The sequence below is a fragment of the Neltuma alba genome, unplaced genomic scaffold (assembly GCF_004799145.2).
Source record: "Neltuma alba isolate B1F8T4 unplaced genomic scaffold, ASM479914v2 tig00012732_pilon, whole genome shotgun sequence".
Lineage (NCBI taxonomy): Eukaryota > Viridiplantae > Streptophyta > Magnoliopsida > Fabales > Fabaceae > Neltuma > Neltuma alba.
The window spans coordinates 580,887-595,630 of record NW_021637152.1 but is presented as its reverse complement, the minus strand read 5'-3'; the positions used below and the strand labels follow the sequence as shown (position 1 = coordinate 595,630).

The 14,744-nt window shown below is 32.2% G+C and overlaps 1 protein-coding gene across 2 annotated transcripts; it reads left to right on the top strand.

Moving 5' to 3' along the window:
- The first annotated feature begins 7,707 nt into the window (after positions 1–7,707).
- Positions 7,708–14,744, top strand: LOC114730451 (CTP synthase). Of its 2 annotated transcripts, none has more exons than XM_028917535.1 (22): positions 7,708–8,057; positions 8,434–8,583; positions 9,336–9,415; positions 9,721–9,807; positions 9,906–9,956; positions 10,047–10,164; positions 10,401–10,457; positions 10,560–10,624; positions 10,854–10,937; positions 11,038–11,088; positions 11,190–11,252; positions 11,394–11,440; positions 11,596–11,665; positions 11,757–11,819; positions 12,002–12,091; positions 12,181–12,219; positions 12,366–12,593; positions 12,669–12,754; positions 13,024–13,072; positions 13,154–13,234; positions 13,336–13,429; positions 14,193–14,744. In XM_028917535.1, the coding sequence occupies exons 2-22, from the start codon at positions 8,466–8,468 to the stop codon at positions 14,396–14,398; spliced, it is 1,827 nt and encodes a 608-aa protein (XP_028773368.1). In that variant the 5' UTR covers positions 7,708–8,057; positions 8,434–8,465; the 3' UTR covers positions 14,399–14,744. The 2 variants fall into 2 exon arrangements, with proteins under 2 accessions (XP_028773368.1, XP_028773367.1); XM_028917534.1 differs by lacking the exon at positions 7,708–8,057 and adding an exon at positions 8,081–8,292.

The window sequence follows — 14,744 nt, the reverse complement described above, 5'->3', positions numbered from 1 at the left end:
ATAGTGTTTTACATGCACATAATTAATACTCAATAATTAATAAAATTATTTCCACCAATCATAATATGTAAGATAATTGAGGGGTTTATGATGGGATAAAATAGCATCCAGCACTTTGATCTTATTTCCCAGTTGTCTCTAATCTTATTTATAGTACATTCAACATCTTGTATTTTTTTTTAGTGCGTCTAACACTGTAATCTTTTTTTTTTTTTTGCCTGACTAACACCTTACATAGTAGATACACAACCCTAAACTATAATAAAATTATATTGTTGGATGTAACTAAAAAAATAATATCAGTAGTACTGTCCATATACATAATACATCAATCCCTAACAACATATTTAAGAGGGATTTATTAATTAGAAGGAAGGGCAGATACTAACCTTCTGAGCTTACAAGCATGACCTTCTATTTATAAGAAAACTTTCATGTCACTTAAGTTATAAAATTTTTGGTTCAAGGAGAAATGTACAAAGCTATAAATAACTTTAGGGAATCTGAAATAATGAAATTGGCATTGGAATTTGATACTGACAAGCACTTGGGTGATAGGGGTTGCACATGTGAAGATATTCTATCAACTAACGAAGATCAACCATCACACACTCTTTGCCGAAAATGGCGCCCTTCTCTTCAACTGTCTCCTGTCATCTTCCAACCCCACGCTCCTCACATTACCCCCCCACCCCACATTCATTTTTATATCTTATGCCTTTCTTATTATTCTTTTTATTATTTAGTATTTGTTTGGTGTACCTCAAAGCCCATGTGGTCCTCTTATTTTAATTCACGTACCATGTGTTATTCAATTATATTTCAGGTTTTTTTAAATATTATATTCCTCTTGTTTTTTTCTCCATCTTCAAGTCGCAAATCTAGAGTGAAATTTTAGTCAGAAAGAGAAATTGTTTTATTGAACCATTCAGGTTATACAAGAATATTCTCACAGGTCAATTTATTATTAGGATAAAGCAGCATCCAGTACTCTGATATATATTATTTCCAAGTGACACCTAAACATGTACACTAATTTTATTTATGATGTATCCATCATCCTTATGCTTTTTTTTTTTCCCCTTCAGTGATAATTCTTATGTTATTTTTTTAATGCATCTAGTATCTTGATGTTATTTTTCAGTTATATCCAGTACCTAATCTTATTTATGATTTATGGTACCATATGATTGGTGATAGGTATACGAGTTACTGGGGAAAAAAGAGAGTATGGGGTACTACTTCTTGTTTTTAATATAAAAGTTCATTTGCTTTTATTTTAGTCTAAATATAAAACTCAATCCACTTTGTCTCTTATATTTATCTATTTTTTTTCAAAGGTAGTTCTTATAATAATGGTAATTCTACCAATACATTTGATTAGCAAGGATATTTTAGGAAAACAACACATATTTATTATAAATAATTAATTTAACTAGTTTTCTTAATCTACTCAAATTAATCAATTGGCTTTTATATTAAAGATCAGAGATAATATGATATTTTTAACCTCAATCATGAATGAAGACAAATTGCAAGCTGAATCATTTATATTAAAAAAAAGTAAAGGATGCATTCGAAAAGAAGAAAAAAGAAAATGTAACAAAAAATGAGAGGTGAAATAAATAAATCTTTTGTTAATAATGATAGGTTGTGACTTTTCTTACCAAGTGCGGCGTAGACTTTAAATGTTCATTGCATCCCAAAGCTGTGTGATGATTAAGCAATTTTAAAGTACAAATTAGAAACAGTTATTTACATTCCTTTGCGATTATATAAATATTTTCCATGTTTTTATGGGTGCATTCTTATAATATTTTCTTAATCTCATACTACCTCCAATCCTTATTATAAGAACTAATTAACTAATTAGAGTAAATCAAGGAAGTTTGTTAAATTAGTTACTTATAATAAATAGGCATTATCTTTCCTAAAATACCCTTCCTAATTATGTGTATTAGCTAGAATTACCATTTGATGAAACCTTTAACATGTATAACTATTATAAGGACTATCTTGAAAAAAAGAATAAATATGAAAGACAAATATATTAGGGTCTTATATTTAGAACCAAATTAAAAGTCAAATAAATTCTTATATTAAGGACTGGAGGTAGTATTTTTTTAATCAATTATATACTTTATGGAAACTTGTTAATTTCACGGCTCATACATTAATTTTAAATTTTATGCCAAGGTACAATCAAATCGATCAAAGACGCTTAGACCAATTTAGCAAAAGCAAAATATTGGTCCAACTTAGCCGCACATGGTTTCGGTGGTAAGAATATGGTGAGACAGGAGTAGAAGTTTAGAACTTTATTGCATATTACTTAGGAAAACAAGGGAAAAAAAATCAAACCCTTCTAATATAAATAAAAAAATATTAATATAAGTTAACTTGCAAAATATTGGAATTGAGAAATTTTTCTTGGCATATATGAAATTAATAGGACCCGGCGTTTAGTTAGCAGTAATGAATATGCAAAGTTTTACTGAATTTGGTCTGAAAACTATTAAGAGTCAGAGTAGGCATCGTTATAATTCAGAAAACACGTATATAGATATTTACAAATCGCCTACTAGGATCCTTATCAAATGTGAGACTTGAAGGTATGCTCTCATGTGATATAGGACTAATATCTAAGTACAGAAACTAGATAACTAATTAATACAAATTTTAAAAAATAATTTTGTATAAAATGTGCAAAACTAACTACTTTTTCTAATTATTTATATTGGAAACTACTTTTTTGATAAAAGAATATCCCTTATAATATACAATTAATAGGAACAATTTAAAAATTTATACATTTGAAAGACAAAATAAATTAATATTTTATATTTATAACCCAAAAAATATATATCACAAAACCTATTACTATTACAGTTACATTTTTCAACATATCAGCGGCGTTAGAGTTGAAAAAGTGGGCAAGCAAACAACATGAACACAACAATTAAGAAGAGAAATCAGATAAAAGAGATAAATATCCTACCAAATAATGTTTGCTAAAAGAAAGATGGCTGGAAGGTGGGAATGAAGATGTATCTGTTGTGAATGCAAGTGACTGACAGCATAGTTCTTAAAACTACATCAAGAGGGTTAGAGTTGTAAATTCATAACAAGCAGAATGCATGAAAATACTTGTTTAAAAAGATTAGACTAGTTCTACGATTATAGGGTATTTGGATGAAAACTAAATTATAATTTTAAAAGTAATTTTACAGTATACAAAGTAAACATGTAGAGGCGTTTATCTCGATTTGTAAAAAAAATATTTTTCAGAAACAGTTCTGGGTGTTCCCAAATATTCCTTCAAGAGCGAACTCTGCTAGCAGATGGCTCCATGACAACAGTAATGATGCCTTGATTTTTATTTCTATACTTCATTTGGTATCAACACACATATGAAGAGTGTATATATGTGCGTACATATACAAGTCATTACCAACATTTGTTGTCATATGTGGGCCCACGTGCAGGTTAATAGGAGAAAAGACAAAGACATGCTCGTTTTTATCGTTAAAATTAATTGGGTAAGGGAGGGAGGCGCCAAGTTGAGATTTAAAGAAATGTGAGAGAGGGAGGGAAGATGGTAAAAAGTATCAACGTAATGCAGACTCACATGTGAGTCAGAGGCAGAGAACACAAGAAATTGCAGTAGTTGCATGTGGATTGTCTTAGCCCCAAAATGTGACTCATCGATAAAACAAATTGAGAGATTAACAGACGAATCTTCAATACATATTACAAGACAAAACCCTTCTTGGGATTGACCACCTTATTTTAGTTTTTCCGGTCCTGTGTATAAACAACAACGGATCAAATTACTTTCTCAAAGTCATAATATTACCTGATTTTTAATGTAACGGCTCGTTTAATTTTTATTTTGATTTTAGATATAAGATCTGAATTCACTTTATCTCTCATATTTATATAGTCTTCTCAAGATAGTCCTTGTAATAATAGCAGTTTTAACTAATATACTTGATTAATAAGGATATTTTAAAAAAGACAACACATATTTATTATATATAACTAACTTAACTAATTTTCTTAATCTACTCAAATTAATCAACTAGTTTTTATATTAATGACTAAAGGTAGTATAAGTCACTTTTACAAAAAAATTTAATTTACGATATAAGCAACTTAAATGTGACTCCTTATATTTCTTTCTGTTCTTCGTGACCTCGTTTGATATAGGTGAAGCTAAAAATAAAAATAAAAATTTCAACTTCATATAAATTTAATGAGTTAACTATCATTTTTTCATAATAAATTAATTAAAGTGACTAATATTGTGAATTGGACGGAGAACATAAATCAAAATATTAGTTAAGATTAGTTAAAAACAATAAATATATATTTTTAATTTAAAATATAAGATTTAGTTTGTAGTGGAATTGAGGTAATATCAGACCAGAGGAAGTTTTTTTTTTCTTTTTTTTTTCATTTATGACAGGATAAAGTTTTATGGTCATTTTAATTTTATCCCTTGGTACCTACCATTTATCTTTCTATGGCCCTTATGGGGACCATCTCGTGTTTTTCTTCCATCACTTTGATTTTGATGCCTCCGAATTTCTAACCACCAAAATGTGAATATAAATATTAAGAAAAAGGCAAGTGAAATCAAATCTATCTTCACAGTAATATTATCATATTTGAGGGGCAAATGATAATTATATTAGATTAATATAGGATTAGATGTAACCTGAGGGATAATATAAAATATATGCAACAAGATCAACGTAATCTCAGGAAAACTGTGGTCTTCTTGACCCATAAAGCATGCCTGGCTTCTCGTTTCAAGCCGGACTAATGTTTTTTTTTCCCTTGTCTTATTTATTAACAAATCTTCATCTTTTTTCTTTTTTAAAAAAATATGGAAAACCTGCATCAGGTTTAGACTGATCCAGATAAAAAAATTACAAAAACAGAAGCCACTGAGATAATAGTAGTTATTTTTTTAGCTATTTTCAGTAATTCCGACATCATTGACAAAAATCTGGTTTTTTTTTACCAGCACAAAAAAAGTTGGTTTTAATTAATTAGTAAGATGACTTATTAATGTTCTACAAATTTTATGTTAAATACTACTCTTTTGGTCTTAAATATAAGACCTCTTTTGGAGTATAATTTATACTACAAAAGAGGTCTTATATTTAGGATAATAGGAATAATATTGATTTGTATTTAAATTTTTTATATAGTTCATTAGTTCAAATGCCATGCCTGGACTTGATATCCCTACTCGGAAATGGTTGGAAGTGGATTAATGCACCATGTTCATTCGTTCTTTTGTTTTTTTTAACTAACCATAAAAAGCAGCAGGATATAAATAAAAATGCAAAATTGTAAATGGTGGCAATTGATAGTAAACATACTATTTAAAAATATTTAGTCCGGTTTTTAATATATGAGCTACTTTGTAATATAAAATTATATTGTAAAATTGATCATATATTAAGAATTAAAAGAGTAGAAAAAAAATGAAGAAATGCAAAATATTGAGTTCATGAATCCCATCATGGGGCATCAGATATCGAATATGCGATAAAAAAGAGAGAGATGCACAAAGTGCACTTTTGTTTTTTGGTCAGCGCACGAAGTGCACTTTTCTTATAAAACATGTATAATTTTTCCTTTTATCTTTTATTTTCGTTTGCTTCAAAGGCACTGAATTCATATGATAGTTGAGTTGGTGTGAATGCAATATCCTTACTTAAGTTTAACAAGTTACAATAGTTGAATATAATCCTATAATATTACCTCTTATCTTTAATGTGAAAACTAGATAACTAATTTTAAAAGATTGAAAAAATTAGTTAAGTTATTTAGTTATAACAAATATATATTGATTTTTTTAAACTGCCATTTTTAATCTTGTATGTTAGAGCTATCTCTTGGTGAAAACTCCTTACAATTAATAGAGAATTTTAGAGAAAACATGATAAATTTGAGAAAAAATTATTGAGGCTTTATTTTATGATCAAATCTAGTCTCCAATTAACTTTTATATCAAAGATCGACAGTATTAGATGTCAAATACTTTTCAGATATTTAATATAAGAGCTGCTAAACTAATTTAGACTGATTAAGAAAGTTTGATAAATTAGTTAATTATAACAAACGTGACATGATCTTTTTAAAATATAACTACATAACATTATATGTCAATTTGAAAGTTATATAAGTTAGTTTGGAAAAATGATAATTATAATAAATAAAATAGATTAAGATTTTATATTTTAGCGCAAAATTTAACACTCAAATTAACTCTTACATTAAGTATCCGATTAATAATTAAAAATTGAAATTCTGGGTGCAATGAACATATGAAAGTGACAAAAAAACACGGGGAAAGAGCAGGAAGGAGCGTCAAAGCAGCGTCGTTTCTGTGGGTAATTTCTTTACTGCTCTTTATTAAAGCACACATTTGTCTGGCGTGCATCAATGAGGCTATGGTGGAAACAAGCATACCACTTTTCTTTTCTCTCCTTTTATTTGATTCTTGCTGATTGAGAGGAGCCTTTCATGGATGCCATTCCAGATAGATTCTTCCCCATGCTGCGCAGATCTCAGAGAATCTGATACAAAACTCCTCAGCAATATTGAAAATGCAGGTCCAGTATTTAATACATTATCACACAAATGATTTTTATATATACATCTGTATTAGTTATTATTATTTACTATACTCTTTCAAGTTTATTAATTTCATATTAGAATTTTGAATATTTGTATTTTGAATCAAAGAGGCAGACAATAATAATCTGATATTACCGATCTCACTCATAGAAAAGTTTTTATTTTTATTACACTACGGGGGTGTTTGGGTATTCCAAAATATTTTTCAAAGCACTTTTCTATAAATCAAGGCAAACTCTTCCGCATATTTACTTCGTACTACCTCCGGTCCTAATTATAAGAGCCAGTTGACTAATTTGAAGAGATTAAGGAAGTAAGTTGAGTCAGTTACTTGTCCTAAATAAGTGTTGTCTTTTTTAAAATATCCTTATTAATCAAGTATATTGACTAGAACTATCATTGTTAGAAGGATTGCTTTGGAAAAAAATGTATAAATATAAAAGACAAAGTAGATTGGGGTCTTATATTTAGGACCAAAATAAAAATCAAATAGAGTCTTATATTAAGGACCGGAGGTAGTATATCATAAAAACACTTTTAAAACTATAATTTTGTTTTTACCCAAACATCCCTGATACCATTGAAATACCTATATTGCATAACTCCGTTTCTATATTCTGTTGGATGGTCCTAAGGTGTAGAATATTGTCCAGATTCAAGTCCTACTAGTTTAGATTTAAAAAAAAGGCTCTCATGTAAAGATTGCTAGTAGTTTTCATTTAACAATAACTAATATATTATAGCAAAAATTTCTAGCACTGCTATTACTGTTTTAAGATAGCAGAAATTTTCGTGTTGGGTTGAAAAAAGATTAAATTTTTTTATTATAATCTTCAGGGGAAAAAGAAAAATCGATAACCCTAGAAAGAGTCAAGAGAAATTAATTATGGTTGATACAATTTTTCAATTTGATAATTAATTAACTAACTAATGAATAATTTGCGATTAGTTAATTATTAATTATTAATTAATTTGCTGTTGTAGGTTTTGCTTCCTTTTTAAGTTGAAGGGTGGTTGGAGGAAAACAAAAGAACTAGGAGGGTGGAAGAAAGGAGCTGCCTTGTTCACCGCCGCCTGAAAACAAGAACGAGGGAGGCAGCGTTTTAGGGTGGCATTTTGGGTTCATAGGGCCAAAAAACATCTTCTTTATCAGAAAATTTCTGCTTTTTCTCTTATATATATTGCCTAATCCGCTCAATATTATCCATTCGTTGCTTGATTGAGTCATTGTTAACCCAAACAGAGTCATATTTCTCTCTTTGTTTTGGGGGCTATAAAGAGCAGAAACCTCGACGTCTATACATATACACACATAGATAAAGGGAGAGATATAGAGATATAGCGAGATTGCAGAAAAGCAGTGACAGAAGAACCTTGTAAACCCCGTCATTGTGAACAAGGTTTTCCTCATTATTCTCTCCCTTTTTTAGTCTCACGAAAATTCCTCATTCTTTTTCGTTTTTTGTAATTTTCTTTTTTCGTTATGATATCTATGTATAGTCAGTCATTCCCTCCACCTGTCTATCCTCCTCCCTCTTATCCACATCCCTCACTTCTTTTTCATGCCAGATATCGTCACTAGACATTTTTTTTGTTGTATTGCTGTCATCATTCTTAGTTTTTTTCAGAGCCAAGGTTAGTGTGTCTCACCTAGTATAAGTACTAGAGTAGGTACTGCTAAGATTTCTGTCCCTCTGTCAGTTAAGCTTGCTTTGTCTTTGTTTTTCCATATTTCTGATATCCGGAGTTCCTCCTGCGTCTGTGCATTTTGACCAGGACCAGCGAAGAGGCTAGTTTCTTGCAGAAGAATGAAGTACGTGTTGGTGACCGGTGGTGTTGTGAGTGGACTTGGGAAAGGAGTTACTGCTAGCAGTATTGGAGTCCTTCTTAAGGCCTGTGGTCTTCGGGTCACTTCTATTAAGATTGGTATTTTCTTTTTTTCGTTGAACTCTCATGTCTCAACTTAACTTTTTTAAATTAATGGATGGTGCTTGTGAAGGAAAAGAAAAGTGAAGCAAGAGGGGTTTAACTGGAGAAAGCTGTTGAAAAAATATGGGGGGATGCTACTTTACTTTATTTTGAGTTTTTGGATTGGTATTTTTTAATTAAGACTGGTATTCTTCTTCTTCCTCTTCTTCTTCCCATTGAAATCTCACTATATGTATTAATAATTTTTATTTGTGAAGGGGTAAAACTAAAGCAAGAGGGTTTTAAATCTGGAAGACAAAAGAAACGAAGAAGAAAAATAGCACATGCACGCCTACGCACTATTGACAATCGTGTGTTATTTTTCTTTTTCCCCTTTTTTTTTTTGGAACAGAAATCTCACTATGCTTTGTTATTACTCAATGATGTTTTCTAAGGTGAAAAATAAGCAAAGAAGGATATAATTGGAAAAGATCATAGAAAACAGAGGAAGAATCCATTTTTCCCCATATCGACGTCACTTCAGTTAGTTAATAAAATTGTCATTCGTTTGAATGGCTGACACAATAGATTGTCTGGTTCCAGTTAGAAGAACTAGTTTTATTGTTGAACAAGAGGGCAGTACCAATTTTAGGCCGTGTGTTTTCACCCGCATGTTTAATCGGAACACAGTCTTCCTTATGAAACTATTCTTTGATGGTAATTTATTCTTAGTTGTTCTTATTAGATTTATGCTTATCTGTTGCCTGCAGATCCCTACCTAAACACTGATGCTGGAACAATGTCTCCTTTTGAACATGGGGAGGTGTTTGTCTTAGATGATGGTGGTGAGGTAAAAATAAAAAAAAAACCAGTCGATAGAAATTGCTATTTCCTTTGCAAGATTCAAATTCTAGCTTATGATTGTAATCATTGCTTTTAAATCTTAAATGGTACTATCATTATCTATCATGTGAATTTTCATTTATATGGCATCCGCCATCCCAGTATCGTATTTTCATTTTACTTGAAAGCTAACCCAAATATTTATCATTTGGTTCCTGAGATGTGACTGGTTAGAGTAATTCAAGCGGAGGCATCTATATTATTTTCTTTTGTTAGTTTAAAGTTTTAATTTTTTTCCTTTTTGTTTCGAAGGTTGACCTTGATCTTGGCAACTATGAGCGTTTTTTGGACATAAAGCTAACCCGTGATAATAATATTACTACTGGAAAAATTTTCCAGGTAACTGAAGTATCTATCTCGTTTGTGAAATGTATGTTGATTTTCCAACTAACCATACATGTGGTGTCTTACAACATTTTATTTTGCCTTTTCTATAGTCTGTTATCGAAAAGGAAAGAAGAGGTGATTATCTTGGAAAGACTGTCCAGGTTTGTTGATCTTAGTAATATTTTATTTTTCATGACACTCTGTATGGTCGATGAATTCTTGATTTTTATTCACCTCTGGTCAATTTGTAGGTTGTTCCTCATATAACAGATGCAATCCAAGAGTGGATAGAGCGTGTAGCAAAGACACCAGTTGATGGAAAAGAAGGACCAGCTGATGTCTGTGTCATTGAGTTAGGTGGAACTATAGGTAAATTGGCATTTAAAACTGACTATTGGTCAAGTAAGCAGTATTAATTTTTCCAACTATTATAATTCCATGAGAAATTTTCATGTTTTATTATCTTATCATATCATGGGTGAGGTGAATGCAGAAATTCAGCTTTTCTTTTCATCAGGAAAATTTTGTGGAAATTATATGATTTATTAGGTAATTTGAAAGCTCTGTAATTATTTTACTTATATTTTGAATCCTTTTTAATGTAGGTGATATTGAATCCATGCCTTTTATTGAGGCACTTGGCCAATTTTCGTATCGTGTAGGTAATGTTTCTGATGCTTCAGACCCTGTGGGTTAATCATTTATTTTCTGTAGGACTCCAGTTCTCCAGTTAATAAGTTTCTCTGATTTTATTGTTCATGCAGGCCCTGGAAACTTTTGTTTGGTTCATGTCAGCTTGGTGCCTGTTCTCAATGTTGTTGGTGAACAGGTATATTGCATAATCAGTATGGTTGAGACAACATTATATAGGCTTGTAAGAAATAAATGTAATTTAGAAAAGAAATTTAGGCTACTTGACAAAGTAAGAAAAATTTCACTTTTGTTTATTGATCTATCCTTCACTAAAAAGAGACAGTGTAATCGATTGAACATATGCATCTACGATGTGGAAGTTGATCAGTTTATATCTTTTACTTATTGCAAGCTTTAATGTGCAGAAAACAAAGCCAACCCAGCACAGTGTCCGTCAACTTAGGGGATTAGGATTGACTCCTAATATTCTAGCTTGCCGTAGTTCAAAGGTGTGCCCCTTCTTTTTATTTTTATTTTTTATTTCTAATATTGCCATTGGTTCTGATGTAACAAAGGTTTAAATATTCTATATTTTATTTTCCATAACAGGAACTTGAGGACAATGTTAAAGCAAAACTTTCTCAATTCTGCCATGTGCCGGTAATGACTAACATTTACTTACTCCACACCCCCCCCAAAAAAAAAAAAAAAAAAAACCACGGCCTCATTTATCTTTCATAATCAATCTTGTGTGTTTGCAGTTATCAAATATTGTTACCCTGCATGATGTTCCAAATATTTGGCATATTCCTTTGCTATTGAAAGTAAGTAATCCAATGGCATTTGTGTAACTGTTTATTGTTGTCTCCCTATGTAGTTGACTTACTTTTCCTGTTCATTTTCTTTCCGTGAGTGATTTAACTCATGCCAAACCTGATTTTTTTTTTTATCCATCTTTGTAACAGGATCAGAACGCGCATGAAGCGATCTTGAAAGCACTAAACCTTCTAGGGTTTGTTTGAAAAACTCATTCTTTATTTGATTTTATAAATCCTCCCCCTCAGTTTCTGTTGTGAAGGACCAATTCTCTGGCAATGTTAAGTAATATATGCTGCAGCAGTTAGCTTTAATGTTTTGTCATTCTAATAACGTCCCTGCTGTTTGCAGTGATGCTACAGAGCCTAACATGCTGGAATGGACCACTAAGACTAAAGTTTATGCCAAATTGCGCGAAGCTGTAGGTCTCACACCTTCAATATATGAATAGAATACATATATTTTCTCTCTATGGCCTGTTAGTGAGCTTACGGCTATGATACTCTTAACAGGTTAGAATTGCAATGGTGGGAAAGTATACTGGCCTTTCAGATGCATATCTTTCTGTTTTGAAGGTACATTATTATCTGTTAGTTGTACTGTTAATTACAATCTTCTGCGGCTGGCATTTTTGTGCTTCAGCTCTAAAAAATGTTGTTCAATTATGAATTATATGGTATAAAGTATTGGCTTCCTGTATTCCAACTTTGAACCCCTACATATTGTAACCCTTAATGTGCTTGCCTTTTCTGTACAGGCACTTTTGCATGCTTCTGTTGACCAAAATCGTAAACTTGTTGTGGACTGGGTTCCAGCTGGTGATCTTGAAGATGTCAGTTCTAAAGAGGTGATTACTGACCTTCATGTCCACAGATTGTAATTAACCTTTTGTTTTACTCCATGCCAGACCTCTAATGATTAGTTTACTGCTTGCAGACTCCAGATGCATATAAAGCTGCTTGGGATCTTTTGAAGGTCATCTTCCTACTAGCTGGACTCCACGTTGATTGCATATCTACAGTTCCATTTTTTTGTTTGGTCTTAATAATGTGTATCTGTTTAAATGTATTTAAATGTGAGATTATCTTTTCAAGCGTGAGCTGAACGTTATTTCATTGCAGGGTGCTGATGGAATTCTAGTTCCAGGAGGTTTTGGTGATAGAGGAGTGCAGGGGAAAATTCTTGCTACTAAGTATGCTCGAGAAAACAATGTACCATTTCTTGGTATTTGCTTGGGGATGCAAATTGCTGTCATCGAATTTGCACGGTCTGTTTTGGGTGTGCATGATGCTACTAGTACAGAGTTTGATCCTGAAACCAAGAGCCCTTGTGTCATATTTATGCCAGAGGTATATTGTCCCACATACCTGAGTTGGTAATAGCCTGTTAAAAATTTTGTTAAGCTGGATTTTTTTAATTGCCAGGGTTCAAAGACTTATATGGGAGGAACTATGCGTCTTGGTTCACGAAGGACTTACTTCCAAGTTGCCAACTGCAAATCTGTGAAGTTGTAAGAACTAAGAACTGAACTCAAGCTTATCTAAATTCACGTGATCATACATTGTATCTCCTAATGGATTACCACTTAACCACACTTAGAGATGTGCTGTCACACTTGGTATTAGTTTCTTGGAAAACATTTACCGTGTTTAGAAAACAAGAGTAATTCTTCATTGCATGCATCACAAAAGACGCAACTAAAGATGGTTTTTCTGATTCTCCTCAATTACATCAGAGTTGAGATTTATGTTTGACACTATACTATGGACTTTTTCATAGGTACGGCAATGTGAGCTATATTGATGAGCGGCATCGTCACAGATATGAGGTAAAACAAGTCTTCATGCAGAAAATACTTGCATACACAAAGAAAAAAAGATTCAGCTAAAATAGTTGTCACACTGTGCAGGTTAATCCCGACATGATATCACAGCTAGAGAATGCTGGTCTATCTTTTGTTGGCAAAGATGAAACCGGGAAGCGCATGGAGGTATATTTTAACTTGAAACACTAAGAAAATGTATTAGGATTATCTCAAAAATTAATCATTTACAGCCATAGTAATTATTCATGTGAATTCCACAATTGCAGATAGTTGAACTGCCTAGTCATCCTTTCTTCATTGGCGTCCAGTTTCACCCTGAGTTCAAGTCTAGACCAGGGAAACCTTCTCCACCCTTTCTAGGTATCTGCTTCATACTTATTATATATCTTTTACTATCCATACTCTTCTACTGATATATTTTATGCAATTATGAAATACACCTGTAATCCAGTTTATGTTTGTACAGGCATTTCTGATAATCATACTATTGATGATAGAATTGTCATTGCTCTTTTGATTTGTTTTAGAACTCTTTTGGCGATAATGATGGTTTTCTTCCATATAATATGCATCCGAAGCATGCATGGCATTCTTTTGTTTATCAGTGGCGCATCTTGCCCTTGGAATCGTATCTCTTGCGTTACACTGAGATGCTAATGATATAATAGCTTAAAAGACCTAGGATGTAGATCATAACTTGAGTGATTCGGCCTATTTGGATTTCTACATATCCATTCATGCAGTGCTTCATTGTATTATACACACACACACGCTTTGGAAGAAGCCCGTACAGTTTAGGAAGGGGTTTTGATTAATCAAAAGGGATTTTTATGGGTTCTTTCAATAATTTGTTCCAAGAAACATGAGCCATATTGACATGATAGAAACTCTCTTGGGGACGAGTGAAAATTTATGTTCTAAATGCTTCATTTTTGGGGCCTTGTATCTCCTAGTACATATCTTTTTGGTGTTCTTCACGAGTTTACATAAAGGGATTCACTTCATCCGATATGCAGAGAGGTTGAACGGCTCATTGGCGTTTTCCCATTTTCTAGATATCATATCCACCAGTAATTTTCTTTCTTCATTTCGGAAATATATACTAAATACTTCATTTCGACAGGATTAATAGCTGCAGCGTGTGAAATGAGGACAACAGTTCTGCCAACAAATGGTTTCGTCCATAAGTTATCTAATGGGGTATGCAATGGACACTTACCAAAGACAAAAGCAAATCTTCACAACGGAAACATGTTAAAACCTTCCAATGGTGCCTTAAACGGCGTGTATACCAACGGCAATGGTAGATACGTCGATGGGAGTTGGTAATTGTCCTGTGTTTGCCGCTTCTTACCTGTAGGACGTTAATCCGGTTGTCCTCGGTTACTCTGTACAGTTACTGAGTGGGGTTAGTTGTTTTAACTCTCAAGGAGATTTTATCTAAAGCATGAAACAGAGTTTTTCTAACAGCTTTGGAGTCTTTAATTGACCGGGTGAAGGTAAAAATTCCTCCTTCAACTGAAAGTGTCTTCTTTTCTGAGTGGCTATTGTTGGCCTTAGAGAGAATGTACGCAGTCCTAGATATAATGTTGTGAGAACTATGAAATTTGGATTTTGCTGTTTAATGCTATTTTTTTCACAAGGAAAATGAAATGATATATCTGAGTTCTCAGGA

Excerpts from the sequence above, each read along its gene's own strand:
- LOC114730451 (XM_028917534.1), top strand. The coding sequence starts at position 8,220 with ATGCCAGATATCGTCACTAGACATTTTTTTTGTTGTATTGCTGTCATC. Across the intron at positions 9,957-10,046 it reads ATCTTGGAAAGACTGTCCAG|GTTGTTCCTCATATAACAGA; the intron begins GTTTGTTGATCT and ends GTCAATTTGTAG. Across the intron at positions 13,073-13,153 it reads GGCATCGTCACAGATATGAG|GTTAATCCCGACATGATATC; the intron begins GTAAAACAAGTC and ends CACACTGTGCAG.